The 18,727-nt window shown below is 40.0% G+C and overlaps 2 protein-coding genes across 2 annotated transcripts in view; one reads left to right on the top strand and one right to left on the bottom strand.

Moving 5' to 3' along the window:
* doc2d (double C2-like domains, delta) overlaps positions 1-12,348 on the top strand; it is a 34,579-nt gene extending 22,231 nt beyond the window's left edge. The window contains 3 exon segments of the mRNA XM_051383659.1: positions 3,932-4,013; positions 4,284-4,380; positions 9,221-12,348. Of these exon segments, the coding sequence (XP_051239619.1) occupies positions 3,932-4,013; positions 4,284-4,380; positions 9,221-9,360 (319 nt within the window). The 3' untranslated portion in view covers positions 9,361-12,348.
* Positions 12,349-12,422: 74 nt separating this feature from the next.
* serping1 (serpin peptidase inhibitor, clade G (C1 inhibitor), member 1) lies at positions 12,423-17,812 on the bottom strand. Its single transcript, XM_051383658.1, has 11 exons — positions 17,648-17,812; positions 17,263-17,310; positions 17,049-17,157; positions 16,789-16,950; positions 16,363-16,665; positions 15,928-16,143; positions 15,194-15,337; positions 14,861-15,064; positions 14,634-14,773; positions 13,200-13,422; positions 12,423-12,973 (listed from the first exon to the last, which is right to left on the bottom strand). The coding sequence occupies exons 2-11, from the start codon at positions 17,308-17,310 to the stop codon at positions 12,726-12,728; spliced, it is 1,797 nt and encodes a 598-aa protein (XP_051239618.1). The 5' UTR covers positions 17,648-17,812; the 3' UTR covers positions 12,423-12,725.
* Positions 17,813-18,727: the final 915 nt, after the last annotated feature.

Here is an 18,727-nt window from a genome sequence, read left to right as displayed (position 1 = left end):
TCCATTCAAAAGGACAAATTAGCATTTAAAGATTAAATGAGTTTGCATCCTTCAGGAGAACCCACATTCCTCTCCCCTGTTCTTCACACATTACCTAAAATAAAGAAAAAAATAATTATTCTGTCAGAGAAAAGACATGTGAAGGCAGAAAAAGTGCAAAACATGTCAGATATTTTCTGCTGACCAAGCACACTACCATCCTCTACAGTTTTGTTCTCTCTCTCTCTCTTTTCCTCTGAAAAGTGTGTGAAGTGCAAATCACGGCTCCTCTCAGCAGCGGGCATATATTTAGCTCCTCTTTCCAATTGTCACTCATTTTTTTTATCACATTTTTTCTTTTTGCGTCTGGTGTCATTACTTTGGTTCCTGTTTTTTACATTGGCTCGCTCCCCGTCTTCTTTCCCTCTCACTTCTGTATTTTTGTTGTCCCCTTCTCTCATTCACAGGGATGCTCTCGTTCTTCTGTTTGTCACTCCATAATCTGTCAAGATGGTTTTAGGTACCAAATTCTCGTGTCCCTTACAGTTAAAGAGTTGTCAAGTTGTCATGTGATTGAGTCATGTGGGTCCAATGGCATCAAGGGAAAAGACAGACAAGATAGTCCCCAAATATTTAGAATATTATTAATATAATATTTCAGAACCTGATTTGATTTGAAGTAAAATATTTCATATATGTACCTTTGACATAATTATTTGTCACTGCAATCATTCCTTCTGTACATAGTGCTGGCAAAGAGAACCCCAGTGTAAACCCAAATTCATGCTTGCCACATCCAAATGGCCACCAGGGTCCACATGACATCAGCTGCGTACTCTATTCGACATCTGTGGTACTATTCCTGTTAAGCAGTCACATACACCTGTTTTTCAGTCAAATACAACAAATAAAGAAGCTTTTCTTAATATTGTGAGGTCGCCATCTTGTCTTCTTGTGGGCATGTGTGGAACACATCCGTGTACGAACAAGGGACAGAGCCTGACGTTGTATTCAGGCCTTTGCTAGGTGAGCTTTTCCCCGCCATATAGAGCAGCTATATGCACTACATATCATGTCCGTATTGTAGTATGAACAACCTTTATGACATGGGTGATTCTAAAGCTGAGCTCATTGTGAGCTAATATGAAGCCTTAGCAGTTTGAGTTAACCAAATCAAGTCAGTATCTTCAGGTTACAGATGCTTTTGTATATATATATGAATGATATAGGAACATAAAGAGGGCTTTGTAGTTGTACCTAGTTATATAGAAATATTGTATTGAAAGATATTTACTTGATTTGTCTACCTGAGACTGCTAAAGCCTCATATTAGCTTCTCTTGAAGCATTTTTGCACAAGGACTGTGGATTTTGCCCCCCATCTTTTAGTGTAGTCATGCTAGGAAGGGATTACTTCATGGCTAGTATGGACATGAGAAATAATTGCAGTGACTAATACCTCTTTCAATGCACATATAGGAAAGACAGACTTAGAGCCTATACTTAAAAAGAAAAATTCAAACATCTACAAAACAATGTGGAAAATGAGATAAAAAGACTAAGATAAAATGAAAGACGTAATATAATGTGAGCTGCTAACTCTAGTATGAAGTATGAACATCTTATAATTTTTGTTGAGACATGTTTTGAAGCTACAGTATTATCATCATCAATCCCTGTTATCAGTCAGTAGAGGCCTGTGACACATGGCTAAAACAGTAAATGTGTACAGCTCAGAAATATATGGTTAGTTAGTGTACTGTATTTTGCAGTGATCAACCTACTTTTTAAGGAAAACAGCTAACAAAAGTGGAGGGATAATCCTCCCTATCTCTGTAGACCAGCCTTCCGTGGTATGAATTATTCTTCACATGGAATTTTCTACAGTAATTCGAGCATAGTTTGGTTGCTGCTGTGCGGAATATTTTTATTTATGCAATTGTTATTAGAGATGTTGCCGTAAAGATGATGTTTTGTTATTCTGGGTATTGGAATCCCCAGTCTGAACAGCCTTGGAGCCGTATGTAAAATGTGATTTGGCACAGCTCAGACTGAGATGTCCCCCAGGCTTTCACCTCACCCTCTCGCATGCTGCTGGTCAAATAGAGGCTTTGTTTGGCTGCCTCTCTCAATTGATTCCTTTCTTTCTTCTTGTTTCTTTTCTTATGAAAGCAGTCAGATTATTGTTATAAGCACCAGGTTTGGAGGGTAAATGCTGATTAGCTCATGGAGAAAATAACCTTTTAAAACACAATAAACACCTAACAGCCTGTGACAATGGTGACACAAAGTTGTTTGGTAACATGTCATCAACTGAATGGCTGAAACTGGAACACTATAATCTGGGGTGTAGTAGGTACACAGTAGGTTTATTTCTACTATACCAAAGAATAACTACTGTCCTTCCAGAGGGCATTTCACCAAAGCAGAGACAGCTGAATAATCTCTAAAGGTGTGTTTATCTGGCCTAAATAACCAATATACTAACTGCATAACAGATGCACCGATTGTATCTACTGAAACATTTTCAACCCGTATACATGTTTTCGTGCCATCATTTGTGTCTTGGTTGCGACTACGTACGCATTCAGCTACCAAGGCATGCCTCCCTTATTCCCTTGGCCAGTCAAGCCCCATGTGTTTGGAACCCTGGGGTTTGCTGTTGGAAACCAAATAAGGCTGTGAACATTTGGACATTCATGATATTGAGACTCCTTTGGTCATTGTCTCTAAGTTAGGACTGACAGTAAAACATGTGTTTGCATCTTTTAGTTCTCAACAACAAGTAGGAGGACAGAAGTTATAATTGTCTCTGGCTGTACAATTGTTTAATTTATTGTCTCTGAAACTACAACTTTAGCCCAATCATTTCAAATCATGAATAATGACATTTTCAGCGCCAACACCGTACAGTGGCTCAGGTTTTAATGTCACCACATTGCTTTCTGTCAGTTCCTCCTCCTCCACCTCCTGTTCCTTCTCCTCCTCCATCCCTCCATCCTTCACTTGCTCTGATTCCGGCTCTGCAGTGACAACCCCAAGCTCATCTCATGCATCTGCTGTCAGGCCAGGATTCGTCACTGGTGGGAGGGTGGGGAGGGGGAGGCTGGAAGAGTTAGATATCTCACCGCCTGAACATCTTGACTTGGAATTTATGCTGATGATGACTCCCATTGCCCTCTAGCGATCCTTCTGTTGCCTCTTTGCTGGAGCGTATAGTCTTCCAACATTGGCATGATTATGATCTTGCTGTGGTCTACTGTCTCTCTCTCTCTCTCTCTCTCTCTCTCTCTCATTCTCTTTCTGTTTTTCTTTCACTCCCTCACTGTCCCTGTCTTTGTTCAAAAGACGCTGGGTCACAGTTATCTGTGAAAGAGATTTTGCAAACTTTCTGACTCCCTTTGTTTCTTCCATTCAGCAAAGTTTACTGTCACAACAGGGCAAAAGATTAAAACAGTAAAGGATTAATTACTTTGATCTCAGCAATAATGATTGTCCTGGCCTTGTTAGAAAAGTAAAGCGCATTGATTATCTCTCATTTACAGTTACCCCTTTTACCCTGCTCATATATAGCTACAGCCAGCAGTCGGTTAGCTTAGCTTAACACAATGACTGGAAATAGAGCAAAACAGCTAACCTGGATGGGTCCCTCTACCTTTAAATCTAACAGTAACGTGTGTTAATCCCTACAAAAACCTAAGTATAAGACTAGCTGTTTCCAGTTGTAATGCTGAGCTAACAAGCTACTGGCTTTTTAACTTTTAATGGATTTTGACTATCGATCTTCTCATCTAACTCTTTACCAGAAAGCAAATAGGCGTATTTCCCAAAATGTCACACTATTCCTTTAATTTCAAGCTATGCGTTATCGTGAGGTTGAAATGAATTTGTGCAAGGTCCCAATTAATTCATGTCCTCTTTAGTTTTAGCTCTCTTTGTTCTCTCTTTCTCAGCATCTTGCAGCCAGATATGGGGAAAAAGTCCAAGTACAAGACTTCAGTGAAGAAAAAGACTCTCAACCCTGAATTCAATGAGGTACAACTTATCTCCTGCTCTACAAATAACTACAATACACCTGATTTCTTTTTTGAGCTCAAAATTATGTTCTGTGGTGTATTTGACATTTAGTTGAGCATGGCAATTAAGCATACCTTTTTAAAAGTACTTCAAATCTGACATTTCCTTCTCAGCATCAATCTGCATGCTTGTACTGAAAATGCACTAAATTACATATTCAGTTCCTTTCAACTCTCGTGTTTATGAATCATTGATATAAATATGCTCTTGTGTGCGCCACCTGCACAGGAGTTTTCATATGATGTACCTGTGGACCAGCTGGCAAAGAAAACCCTGGAGATCTCTGTGTGGGACTACGACTTGGGAATGAGCAATGACTTCATAGGTAGGCTGTGAAAAACTGAGGTGTGGAGGGGAGGAGTGGAGACGAAAGCTGCAGCAGCAAAGTAGATGACTGTACAAGAGTGTTTGATTGAAAGTGGTGCAATTGCAGAAAACATAAAAACCAGGCCGAGCGTGGGCGGAGAGAAGAGTAAAAAAAAAAATGTGGAGAAATGAGGGGTAATTATGAGGCTTGAGGAGAACGATTGAAAGGAGAGTTTGAGTGGAAAAGGAAATGGAGAGGCTTTAGAAATCAAAAAAGAAGACATTCTCACTGGATCCCCATCCTTTGTGGACTTGGCACATCAGATCACTTCTCGTTCGTCAGGCTGCTAAACGGACTGCTTTGGCATGGCCTGGTGTGTATATCATGTCAATGGAGCATATGGGAGCTTAGGGAACGATGGGAAAGTAGTCAGGAGGCACAGTGAGAATGGATTACCACCCTGTGAGCTTGAAGGCCTTCAGATCAAAGCATTTTACTCTATCTAATGTGTGTGTGTGTGTGTGTGTGTGTGTGTGTGTGTGTGTGTGTGTATGTGCACATGTATGTGAGGCACTGGGTGGGTGGGAGACACCCTGTGTTTAGATAAGCCCAGTGAGTTATTAGCCCTGCTGGGAGAAAAGGCCATCAGTCTAACGCACAGCCCCAGATAACAGCCATTCCCCTGACCATTATCATTACAGGTTAAGCTACAGCAGCCTGCCAGTTATATTAATTGGGGCTAGGAGAAAAATGACGCTGAGACAAAGAAGAATGGAGAAAACGAGTTGATAAAGAGGCCGAACGAACACAATCCCAGTGCACTATTGTAAGAGTGAGAGCAATAACAAGCGGGCTAATAGGCAGAAGATACAGAGGTTGTCAGATGGTAAAAGGCGAGATTTCAGAGATACGTAGAGAAAAACGTAACAGTGAGAGAAAACAAAATTGAGGGCGAAAGTACACAAGAATACACTGGCAATAAATCAAGTGGATGACTTGTGGGGAAGATCAATATAAAAGGAGAGATGGGAAATTTCATCTTCCCCATGAAGCAAATCTACAATGTCTTTGTTATCTTACAAGAAAACTGTAAAGCCTTACAGAAAACATAATGCAGCTGCTAAAGACAATTGTCTAAAGAGACACTTAAGATACCAGAACTGTTTTTAAGTGTTTTGGTGCAAGTCAAGTCTCAAGTCAACTGAGACAAGTTCAAAGCAAGTCTCAAGGGGTGAGCCAATCTGTGCCAGTACTGTTTTTAATAAACAGATCAGGTATTGACCATTATGTCACTGATCCACATTAAATACTGTTTATTCATCATGTCATAATAGAATTCAGTGATTCAACTATAAATTACGTACAGTCACTTGTCACAGTGGACTACTAAACTAATGTTTCCAATGAGTTTGGATTGCTACTCGGAAGACATGTTGAATTGGGGGATTCAGTATTGGAAGAGAAAAAGTTCGATCCATGCATTATTATTCTCAAGTCTCAAATCTTTGAGAGAAAGTTCAGGTTTTTTGGGGGCAAGTCAAGTCTTAAAGGTCCGATGTGTAACATGTAACAGAAAGCTCTAGTGGCAGAAATTAAATATAATATGCATAACTATATTTTCATTAGTGTATAATTATCTGAAAATAAGAATTGTTATGTTGTTGTTACCTTAGAATGAGTCTTTTATATCTACATATGCAGCGGGTCACTTTCCATGGAGGCCGCCATATTCAACAGCTATGTTTCTGCAGTAGCAACAAACCAAACATTTCACGGCCACAGTTTCTGGGGCTTGGATAGGGAGGGTGAAGTGAGTCAGAGCAATCTGCAACTACACCGCTAAATGCCACTAAATCCTACACACTGGTCCTTTAAGCCAAGGAGACAAGTCAAAGTCAGTCAAAATTTAAGATGTGCCTTTGCTGTTTAGTTTTTATTGTTCACCAGGTCAAAACTTTTGGGTTTTTGATTTCAAGTCAAAGAAATTCTTAAGGCAGTAAGTCACAATTTAGATAAGTCTCAAAAGTCAAGTCTTAGTTGTTTCATATGATTCAAACAAACTGGTTTGTCTCAGGCTCAAGCATTTGTTCATGTTCAGAATGGCCATGTTTGAGGCAGGACAAAAAAAATATCACAGAGAGGGACCAGATGCAATGATCCGCGCAAATGTGGATGATGGCACTTTTTTGGTCATTTTCTCTTCAAAGACATTCATGGTATTATTCTCACCTACTGGTGTTGTACATACAAAAGCTGACCGACATAGTCGTGTGAAAAATGTAAAGAGAATTTGAGGGGAAAGTTTAAATCCTGCATACATTCTCACCTACACACACCTGGCCGGTTGCTGCACGATGTGGGGATGCCTGTTGCTGTCGGCATTTGAAAGTGACAGAAATTGTGTAACAAAAGGTGAAGAAAGGGCTTTGGGAAAGGGGCTCAGACACTGTTTGATGACACGACAAGCGCTTTGTTTGAAGCATACTGATGCCTTCAGGTCTACTGTTCTGCTAGAAACTCAGTTCACCTCAAATACTTGATTGTCTGCTGGCTGGGTTGAATGAGGCAGATGTGCAGCAGAGAAAGATTTTTGTGAAGGGTAAAAAAAAAGAGACAAAGAACAGGGGGGACATGGTTTAACCGTTGCGAATATTGGCGTCAATTTCGCCAACCTGTGTGTCAGCCTCGCCTTCATTTGTGTCATCTCCTCCAGCTCTGGTTCCTCATCCTTCTTCTGTCCCCCTCCGCATGTCAGGATGGCTGACCGTTTGTTTGTCACTAGCAACCCGCAGGCTCAGGGAACACTCCATCGATCTCTGTTCAGAAGTGGTGGGAGTGATGTGGGGGCGGGGGGTGGAGGTGATAACGTGTTGTGCGTGATTATCCTATCGAAACTCTGTCAACAGGTTGTGACCTGCTCTTTGAGTTGTGTGTGTGTCTGTGTGTGAAAGGAAAGTTAAGGAGGATACAAGGTAGGAAAAACTTAAAGCCTGCTCCTTTCCTCCCAGCAGCAACATCTCAGGCAGTGCTCAGTGCCGAGCTCAGATGAGACTCAGATCAACAATCTAGTCTTGTTTGCTCGCGGCTGTCATTTTCCAAGGCGCTGTTAGAAGGCAGCATAGCCAAAATACCATGTTTAAAACTTCACGCTCCATTAACTGCGCAATCACGGCCAAGGGAATGGCTTTGTAATAACCTCGGTGTGACAACTGCCTGCATCTCTCTGTCTTACAGTCTGCCTCTCCACCAACGCCTCCATCACCTCAGCCCACTTTCACCTGAGTCATTTCCTGCTTGTCTGCATATTTATCTCCCCCCCCACCACCACCACCACCACCATCACCATCACCATCCGCTCTTTCAATAAATCTTTTGTTATCTAAATCTCTCTTTCTTGTAATTCCCCAGCTACCTGTCTGTTTCTCTTCCTCTCTGCCTGGAGGAATTTGTCTTGAATGTCTGTTTGCTTCCTTCTTTGCTCCCACATATATCTGTCAGTCAAATAATAATAATCTTTAATGGCATGAATGTTGATGTAGCCTACGTTAATACCGAAGCTCAATTACATATTTTTGAGTGTTAGATTTAATCAAAAAAAAAAAATGTCTATCAGTCTGTTCCCTTGTTTGTTCTGAGACCGCCAGTAGTGCAAAGTCACTAATTACATTTACTCAACTACTGCAAAAGTACAATTTTGAGGTAGCTGTACTTGATTACATACATTTTATGCAACTTTGTATTTCTACTCGAATACATTTCTGTACAAAATTGTATTTTATACTCCACTAAATTTATCTGACAGCTGTAGTTACTTGTTACTACAAGATCTTCTTAAAAAATGTTAGCTTATAAAATAAAAATGCATTGTTAAAAATTCAATTAGTACTCAACTCTTCAGAGTCTAGGTGGGGCCAAGTTTTAGATGTCTATGTGGTTCCTATACAAAAAGAGATTTGTCACTAAACTCACATTCTATCATTTAAAGCATCTATAATAACGGTGTATCAAATGACAAAACAATGTGTCATGTGAAAGCTCCTGGTGATAAAGCTACAGACAATTATCACCTGAATCTGCAGTTCCCTTTGGCTTTCCAGAGAATTTCAGCTTATTGTTTAGTAGTCCGGCCTGCATCTTTACTGTTTTGGTTCTCACTCACTGCTCTCATCTTTTTCAGCTGCGGGAAGCAGCTGTTTTCAGCATCATCTAAAAACCCACTGTATGCTACTTGCTCAGCACCAAACAGCAGACAGACACAGTTAGTGACTAGTTGGTGAACTAAAGAGCCAGATATTTCTCTCGGGAGTTGGTAGAGACCAAAGACAGAGCTAATAAAGAGTGAATATGGGACTTACATTCATCAGGTTTCTAAAAATCCAAATGAATGACTCCAAATCTTGTTCCATAACAGCTGTAAACAATCTGCTGACCAATTCAGTGTCAATACTGAAACTCGTTTCTGCTGCCTCCAAGTAACCAGAAGACTCAGTTATTGCAATTATTTACTATGTCAAGCAAGGCAAAGACTGGTCCAATAAAAATGAATAAAAAATTTGAATAGAAAACTTGTTTTCCTCTCCCATTAATCATGTCATGACCCCTCAGATTTATTTTGTGATCCATTGGCAGGGTGTGACCCTTAAATTGGGAAACGACTTGGCTCAACTACTGAACTGTATATAAACTGAGTATTTTTACATTGTTGTGTTTGTATTTTTACTCACGTAAAGGATCTGAGAGCTTCTTCCACTACTGATCTTTCTTTCTTCCTCCCAGTTTCTGTTTCCTTTCATCAGCCACCAACAGTTTCCCATCACCTCCTGATTTTTCTTCTCTGTTTCTGCCTCGCTCTTTGTAGGTGGAGTGGAGCTGGGAATCAATGCAAGTGGACAGAGACTCAAACACTGGTTCGAGTGTCTCAAAAACAAAGGGAAGAAAGTGGAGTTCTGGCATACGCTCACACAGCAAGGAGCCCCAAGCAGTGACAAACCGGACTAGATTACACAAGACATTCATGCACTCAAACACACACACTAACACACACACACACACACACACACACACACAAACACACACATTTGTCTCCCTGAAAGATGGTAACAGAGACCAAGTAAAGCAGTGACAAGAGCAAAGGATAAAAACATGCAATAATAATAATGTTGAAAATGAAATCCGTCATATAACGCCAATGATTACAACACCGAGTATTAGTATATGATATTCATACTAATATTAGTGATGGTAATATTGTGTATCTGAATACATTTTTTTAAATGTATTTTTTTCTAAAGGTGAACCAAATTGTGACAATGTCCTCATTAAAGTGTTGACGTAACAAAACAATACTCACAAAATTGTGCTTTAGACCTTACTGTATTGTGGAAGTCACTCATATTCTGTCATTTAAATTTACGCCTAATGAAGAGATTTGAAACTAATGTACTCAAAATTCATTCAGTGAAAGGGGCCAAAAGTATGTGCGTCCTAGTGACTCATAATGTGGTATATAGTTCCTGGAGAGGGGATGTTACAAAGGGGTGATTCTGTTCTGAGAAGTCTCTTATGTAGTGGTTGTTGATCTGATGCAAAACAACACACCGTATTATAAAGCACAAAATGATCCATTTGGTGGATTTGTACCTTTACTGTTTTCAGTGTTCTTATGTCTTTCATTGTCTTTCAGTGACAGTGGCTTTCTATACACCTTCATATCAGACATTAACGTGTCAGTATATGTGTGTGTGTGTGTGTGTGTGTGTGTGTGTGTGTGTGTGTGTGTGTGTGTGTGTGTGTGTGTGTGTGTGTGTGTGTATGAGGGCTATGAGAATATGAGTGCCTACATTTTCTGTCTGTGCAGTGTCTTGTCTGTCTGCATTCACGTCGTGCCCCATTCAAAATGTCTCCATCCAACTTCAGAAGCACAGAGGTGTGAAGAAATAATAACAAAGGACAAGAAAGACACATACAAGAGAGAGAAATCCTCTGTCACCACCACCACAGGCCTCAGTGGTGTGAGTGTTCCTGGCTGGAGGACACTGACAAGCTGTCAATCATGTGTGCCAGACCTTTGCAATCCCTTTCTCCCATTGCCAGACAGTCATAGAGCAATGGAATAAATCTTGATACATAACCTCTGACCGCCCTTTTTGACTTTCCTTATAAAAGGATGAAGTGGTGTCCGAGGCAGGCAGAACGGATATTGCTTTAGAAGGTACCGTTTGTACTTTCATTTTGCTGCAGCATTATGAACTAGATTTCAACAGGATCCAAGCAGGTTTTACCTCAGTGGCTCCAATTCTGCTCCAACAGAGTTCACATATGATGCAACATTTCCGCCCTGCATATCACAGCAGTAATATATTAATTTGAAAATTCAGGGATTTGATTGGTCCTGTTATCTGATTTCTGAGAATATGGCTGCCAAAAGCTAGAAGAGCTGCCCTAATCAATCTCTGTACACCCTCTACACTCTCCTTGAGAGGATCGTAAAAAAATATGTAAAAGAAATTGGGCTGAAATCAACCATCAGATGGCTGTGATCATTATTTCTTTCACCCCATTACTTCTAACCTATTAAATATTAGGTCTATAGTGGAACATATTTCATCCTCTGGACAGCAGACAAGACCACTGGGACTACTGTGTCCATGTCTGTGGCACAGGATTGCCTACTGAGATAAACTGTGTGCAGTTCGTAGAAATGTGCCCCCCCCGCTCCCCACACTCACACATACAATTTAACCTCAGGAGGTAAAACGGGATTACACCCGCATGGAAACACATTTGGCAGCAGGGGACAGTGGATAATCACAGACCAGGATCCAAGATATTGGAAAGCAGCGCTAAATTGAACATTTAACCCGCATGTGTGTTACATGTCTCTATGCACATCTCTGCATACTGAGGGTGTATATGGGCTGGACTATCACTGAATTGTCTAAATGTCTGCCAGGATATCAAATGTACTCCCCCGGTTCATCTGTCACTACAGCTCTGGCCATACACTGGTTCACAAAAGCACACCCACAGTCGGTCAGTGGCCTCCGGGAGTTTTCTAACTGTTGAATCGATCCGGCTGCTCATATTCTTGTTGTCCTTCAACAACCTTGTGTCTCATCGTTGACTGCAAAAAATGGATCCTTTGGTGGTGAATTAGGTTTCGAATAAAAAGGGCTTGGGGATTATCAAAGCTGGGAACTAAACTATGTGCATAACAGGAAGATTAAATCCATTTTCACGTTAGACCATAAAAGACTTTAACGAGAGGGTTGGGGGGGGGTTATTCTGTACTTTTTCTATGCACATCGAAACACCCAGCAGTCAGCAGTGAGATAATCAAACCAAAACAACAACATTATCGTGTTATCCAGGCATCAAAGATACATTTCTGGGAATACTCAGTACTTTGATTGGGGCTAGGCTGGGTGACAGTGATCTAATAGAGTTCACGTTTCTGGCTGGATGGTGGCTTATTCCTGTCTCTGGATCTGTTGGTTTTGTTTACAGTCACTGAATTTTCTGACTCTTGTCTATTGACCCCGCTTTGCTTATGTAATCATTTTATCTGCAATACAGCTGCATGTTTAGCAATCACTATCAGCTTGTATAATAGAGTGCAACCTTAGCTGATCATTCTGAATGCTGATGTGTTTACAGTCGATGCCATCCATTCAGTCTGTTACCATCAGTGTGTATGTGTTTGTTTGTGAATATGATGATTCAGGGTATTTTTTGCTCAGTTGCTGTGCTTTACCAAGCAAGCTATTGATTTAAAAAAACAAAACCTTTACTGTCACAGATTTTGACAATTGTCTTCCTTAAATTGATATTAAAGTGGTAATGATGCAGGAGGGCAGGGGCGAATGAGGCTGGGAATTCACTACTGCAGTCCCTGTGCATTCACTGTCAATGTCAATCACACAGTATGGCTGCCATCCTGTGGTGGGTTTGTGTAACTACTTCGCAAAATAAATTGAAGTTGTTTCAGTGGTCGTCTGTCTTCCTTTGAATGATCCACATTGTGCTTCATTCTTCAAAAACATAAGGCAGGCAGCAGCATGTGTTGTGTAAATATGTGTTTATTTATTGTCATCCTTGAAAACAATACACATACAGGCATGTATTTGTTGTTTTTAGGGTCACTGCTAACAGTAACTACTTGAAGCAATACTGATACTGAATTTATATTGTGTTATATCAAGTTAGAATTTTCAGAAAAAGCATAGTAAGATGATTAAATGACTTTTGATTCTACCAGACAGCCTTCCTTTACCATATCTCTGTTTCTTTCCTGCCCATTTGCCCTTCTGTTACATCACATTTCTCTCTTTTCTCTATTTGTCTGTCCCCCTACTTCTTCTCTCTCATGGGTCAGTTACTCTGCCAATGAAGAGTGGCACATTGGCCAGGTCACTCCACAGCAGCATGACAAAAGGCCGCAGAGCAGAGAAGGAAGGGAAGGAGCGAGAGAACGAGAGAGTGGTGACGGCTCCGGCCTCAACTCCTTGTTCGGTCAGGGCGAGGAAGGCTCTGTGTCTGGCTTCATCCAGAACCAGCTGCTCTTCGGAGTAGAGGCCACACAGGTTGGCGCTTTCGAACAGTGATGACAGTCCTGGTGGGGGGGGGAGTGAAGAACAATAATGGTGAGGAAAAAGCAGGAAGGGAAGCTAGTAAGTGGATGAGATACAGGGAGATCAAAGAGCAGATGGCAAGACATATTTCACAAATGGTGCTTAATGGCTGTCTGCTGGCTGGTACTGGCTGAAAACACGGCTGGTATTCATTCTGTGGTGTGACTAAGCTGAGTCTGACAGACAGAAAAAAAAAGATAAACAAACCTAATTTCTTGAGGAGTACGTTCATGTCTGGCTGGACATCCAGCTTGATTTGGGGCAAAGTGACCTCGAGAGGCTGAGGAGGCACCGTTTTCATTTGTTCTATCATTTGTTTCACAGCTGTGTCCGTCATCCTCTCCTCCAACTGCTGCAGGTCAGACACTGTGTTGGAGCGAGGCAGCAGGATATAAAGACTGCTGTCACCCGAGAGAGCAAACCTCGCCACCTGTTGGCAAAATAAAAGAAAACCAGACTGTGTTACTGTACAACAGGGGTTTTCTGTACAACAATCTAACACAGTGGGCCCTCTTCAGACAAAACTGAGACATCTGCGCCCCCATCATGTATACTTTCATATAAAGAAAATACTGATAGTACAACACACATAAAGGTTATTTATGGATTGCCATGGAGTCAGTTAGCTAGTTAGCTTTAGGCTACAACAAGAGCCCTGTATTTGATCCTATATTTGTTTACATTTTGTCAGATTGACAGCATCTAAGTTATGCCAAATGATGTACATACAGTTATCACTGGGTTACTTAAATACTGAAGAAAACTTAAAAACGTGATGATTCTTGGGTTGTAAAAAGCTCTATGATACTTTTTTTATGGATAAATTATGGAAGTTTATAAAGCGATGGACAATAGATAGATAATATCCTCAGAAACTGTTAATCACAGTGAATATAAACATGTTTCATGTCTGTGTTGTCAGATTTCAATGAGTTATACCTCTGAGCAGGCACATGCACAGATAGACCTCAAACGGGGCTTAAGACCCTGCCCTTTTGCCCCAGACTAGACAATTGCCTTTTTGTCTAATGTTAATTGTATGAGGCTATAATTATTGTTGTTATTACTGTTTTTCAATTAATGTAATTAGGAAAAGGTACACTAGTATCCACAAAAAATACCATCTATACTATATCTACCTCCATATTACAAAGAGTTAAATTGTAATCGCCTAAAATAAGTATTGTATTGACCTCGTCAGGCTCTTTAACATACTGGAAATCTGTTTCGATGCCATTAAATTGTATCTTTCCTAATTTTCCTGGTAAAAACCACTGATGTAATGTGACTGAACTCATCTAAACACCTGAATAATGAATTTCATGAAAAGTGTTTGAATGGTACTATGAAAGGTGGCGTGGCAACATCAGGGTGGGAATTTGTAGGTGAGCCGAGCGCTCCTTTTTTTGTTTAAGCCCCTGCCCCCCAAAATGTCCATGCACGTCTGATTAGTTGGCGCAATTTACGGCAATCAGTGAACTAAGGGTTTTTAAGTACCTCAATTGCCTTTCACCTCACATTAGGCTATTTTTTTCTCACACGTATTTCCCTCCACACCCCACTTCAACTCTCCTCACACTTTGAAAACCTCTGTGTAGTATGCGTATGGGTGGGTTGAGATGGGTGTTGGCTGTTTGTCACCTGTGACTTAAGCTCAATGACGTGCGACATAACGGCCATGTATTTGTTGTGATACAGGAGTGGGACCTTCACCACATCACCATTCAGTTTTGAGAAATGTCCTTTCTTGGGCTTCGGGTCAAACTTGACCTTCCACTGACCTGATGCACAAAATACACACAGTTTATTAGTTTCCACCATTTTCACATGCACATACACACACTTGTGCACACAGACACATTACTGACCATTAAAGGAGACACCGTTGAGTAGGATCAGCTGTGTACCGGGTGATACGGAGTCAACCAAATTTGTGATTCTGTTGTTGGTCTTATTTGACACCCAGCTGTTGATCATACGTGTGCTTTCCTCGCTGGTTTCCAGAAGCCTGACGGGCTCCACATCATAGAACTGGATAGACTGGTTAGTAAAGGACGGACTAAGAGTCAGTTCTGAGGAAGACAACAGAGAAACCATGATGAGCTACAGAGATTCAGATCAATTTTTATCTTTCAGAATCTCTGCATCTATCTCTTTGACTGCCTTTCTGCTATTTTGCAGTTTTCACACAGTGATTGTACGTGGGTTATAGAAGATCTGAGAAGCCATCTGCAACGAGCTGGCCAACTTCTCTTTCAGCTTCTTCATCTGGAAGTGAACGCAGTAGAAGTCATGAGGCACACAGACAGCTGTCTCAATGGCTTTGCGGGTTGTACCCCTTGCCCCTGAAGATAAAAGGAAGAAAAGACGTAATGATATAGAAAGAGATGTACTGTAATTTAGACTGATAAAGAAAGCTGGAAGGCATGTCTGACATTTAATGCAAGTATAAGAAAACTACTGTGACATTTCAAAGTGAGAAACATTTTTATATAAGTCACATTAAAATGTATCTTGCCTACGTGTGCACAGGCATGAAAGGGATAATGTTGCTTGTTAGACCAAATAATCTTAAAGGATAAGGTTGATGTTATTCTGTGTCTTTTCAACACATCCCATGAAAAGACTTAGTAGCTCAATACATAAGTGTCTGTGGGACTACTCCTACTGAAGGTGTAAATATTTGAAAAAATGTCAAGAATGTATACTTTAATTTGTAAAAATGGCTAAATAATTAGGCAACAGTAGTTTTTAACAAGCAATTATCAAATCAGAAAAACTATCAAACTGTGTCTTTGTCTGGAATTATTATTAGTGGTGGATTTGGTGTGTTTCAACTGATTGTTAGTTTTGGTCTTTTTACAGGATATGTTGACATATCTTTAAAGATAATTATCATTAATTTAATTTATTAAGTGAGGAACTTCCTTCATACCTAGCAACAAATGGGATAGTACACTGCTGATACTAATAGGAGAGAAGAGCAAGTTGGCAGACGGCTGTGATTCTCTGAGGTAAGCATACAGCTTCATGGAAAACTCCGCCATGGATTCCTGCAACATGGGTTCCCCTGTGCGACTGTTCTCATCCTTGCAGGGTTCCCATGCTGTGGTGTAGTTAGTACAGGAGTAAGGAACCGGTGTAGGAGCAGCTGAAAGAAAGTAAAAAATGTAAATAAATGTTAACAACACCTCAGCATGGTTTAGAAATTAATCTTTTATCTATTTTGATGATATCGTTGGTCTGCAGAAGTGTTCATTATGCTTAAAATGCTGTTAAAAAGCTCATTTGGAGCTTGTTTGTTTGCCATTTACTATAATAATGAATGGTTCCAAAAAGCCCAAACTGTATAAAAGTTTGTAAAACTTACCTTCAACAGTAATCTGTACAGTGCTCAGCTTCTGCCCCTCAGCAGATTCACAAATGTAAAGTCCGGCATCCTCCATGACAGTGTTTCTGAGTATGATGCTCTGATCATGGTCCATTGGATAAAGCTGTTCCACCTTTTCATTATCATCTGTTGAACCGTCTCCAAGAGTCAGTCGTGTCCTCATGCCAGCAGCCGTCTCTTTGGACCAAAGTGCATTGGCACTGACTTGGCTGGAAAGTGGGAAATGGCACGGGAGATGAATGGTGGAGCCTTCAGTTACCCTAATAGTATAGGGAACTGATGCTGTAGAAAGAGAAGCAAAGACTTTGAATGTTATATAACTACCTAAATTACAATGCTCCACTGTGTTAAACAACATATTAAAAATTCATGTATGTATGATAAAAGACAATGTATGTTCCTCACCATCGACTGTAATGCTGTATTTCCTTATTATGTCCATATCGGTCTCCTTTACCATACAGGCATACTCGCCCTCGTGGGCAGCAGTTACAGGGGATAAAGAGAGATACAAGCCATCCTTTATAACTCTTGTCGAGCCAGGCGGTAGAGCACTTATATCATTATCTGTGTTAAAAAACAATAAACCAAACTCAAAATATATATAACTGTAATTGTATTTGTGCAATACAGTGTGAATAGTGGTGGTAGAAATATAATAAGACCATTAAATGTCCAGGTGATGGCCGTTGAAGTGAATTCAGTCTGAATTGAGAGACAGGGCAGCTCCAGAGTGGAACCACTTATCACCCGGAGATTTGTGCATGATGAAAGCTAAACAGAAACATAGTTTTAAACAAGCTGCAATATTCAAGAGTCAAGAAGGACAAGGTCTACTGTTGTTAAACATTCTGCCATTTCTTTCTTTAGTAAGTTTACCTCAAAAAAGAGCTGCAGCAAAAGGCAAAGTAGGGCCTGTAGTCTCATCTAAAGCAGAGCAAAGGGAGTAACATGAGATTAGCAAGTTGATGGAGCGGTTGCAAGTGAGGATTTCAAAATGAATGTGGCACCAAGCCTGAAAAAAAGATCAATACGTGGCGCAATCTGTGAAACATTGTGATGTTCCCGACAATTAAAACTTTAAAAACTTTAAACTGTGACCATCTAGTTACAGCTTCCATTTGAACTAAGTACATTTCTGTCAGAGACAGAAAACCCATTAAAAACTTCAAAGTTATAACAGTATGAATAATATATTGTAAATAATATTGCTTTGGTTCAGTGATTAATCAACAAAAGAAGAAAAACATTAAGTAACTCACACCTCTTCAATTTCCAAATGTATCCAAATTCAGTCACCAGTATGTTTTGGGGTTTGTTTTTACCAGCAATGTTTCTGCCACCCCGACCAGCGTTCACTCCATCTACCACCTCTGACTGTCTGCTCCTCTAAACTGCAACCAACAATGACTAATCTGTGATTGTTGGTTTAGAGATGTTTGTTTGCTTAATGCAGGTCTTCTGACTTGCTGGAAATCACATGATTTCACATGTTGGCAACAGATACCAGGTGGGATGATTTATATTCCTGTTTTCATTTAGCCTCTACTGCCTTTAATTTTGAATTGCAAATATGTGTATTATTTATTATATTAGTGCATCATCACTAGTCGAATTAGTAGTTGGGGGTGAATAAGCAGTTTCCCTTCGGCTTCATTTCCAATTTGCATAATAAAGTGTTTTACATAATGTGATTTTGCCAAAGGTTGCATGGATTACTACACAGACAAGGACATTGTGGAAAGTAAACACAAGCTGAGTTTGTGCTAATTGGCAGAAAACAGTGTTGCCACATTTGTGGACGTCAACCATAACATTAATAAAGTTGAAAAACAATATACAAACTCTATACTATACCTTGTAATGTATAATTACCAAATAGTAAAGAAGATAAAGACCCAACTGTAACAGTGGCATTAAAATAACGATTTCAGGGGGACAGTTTTTAGAAAGTTTGTCTTTAGACGACACTAGTTTAAACAAGTGATGTTTATTCATTTAACCAGGTCGAAAATAAACTGTATATGTATTTTAAAACAACTTATATTTAAATGAACACCACCTAAATGTAAGTTTCAGTTGAGTAGGTCACTTTTGTTCGTAAAGTGAAACATGTACGTGAGCAAACAGTGAAACGATATCTATTCATATATTACATCCATACAATAATTTACTTATTTTAACAGTTCTTAATCCATACATTTTTGCCTTTACTCTGCATTCCTTAATATTTTATTTTTATTTCAGTTATCTTCCGTCTCACTCTCTCCCTTGAGAATATATCATAAAATGTGAGTGTCTGCTCACACCCCTGTAATTTTATCTAAGTAAAGGTTTAAGGAAC

This window comes from Dicentrarchus labrax, unplaced genomic scaffold, assembly GCF_905237075.1.
Source record: "Dicentrarchus labrax unplaced genomic scaffold, dlabrax2021, whole genome shotgun sequence".
NCBI lineage: Eukaryota > Metazoa > Chordata > Actinopteri > Moronidae > Dicentrarchus > Dicentrarchus labrax.
This window is presented reverse-complemented; position numbering and strand designations above follow the sequence as displayed.

Coding starts and splice junctions, on each gene's coding strand:
- serping1 (XM_051383658.1), bottom strand. CDS start 17,310: ATGAGACTACAGGCCCTACTTTGCCTTTTGCTGCAGCTCTTTTTTGAG. Junction 16,144..16,362: donor TGTACAGATTACTGTTGAAG/GTAAGTTTTACA, acceptor ACTTTCTTTCAG/CTGCTCCTACACCGGTTCCT. Junction 12,974..13,199: donor CGTACTCCTCAAGAAATTAG/GTTTGTTTATCT, acceptor CCCCCCCACCAG/GACTGTCATCACTGTTCGAA.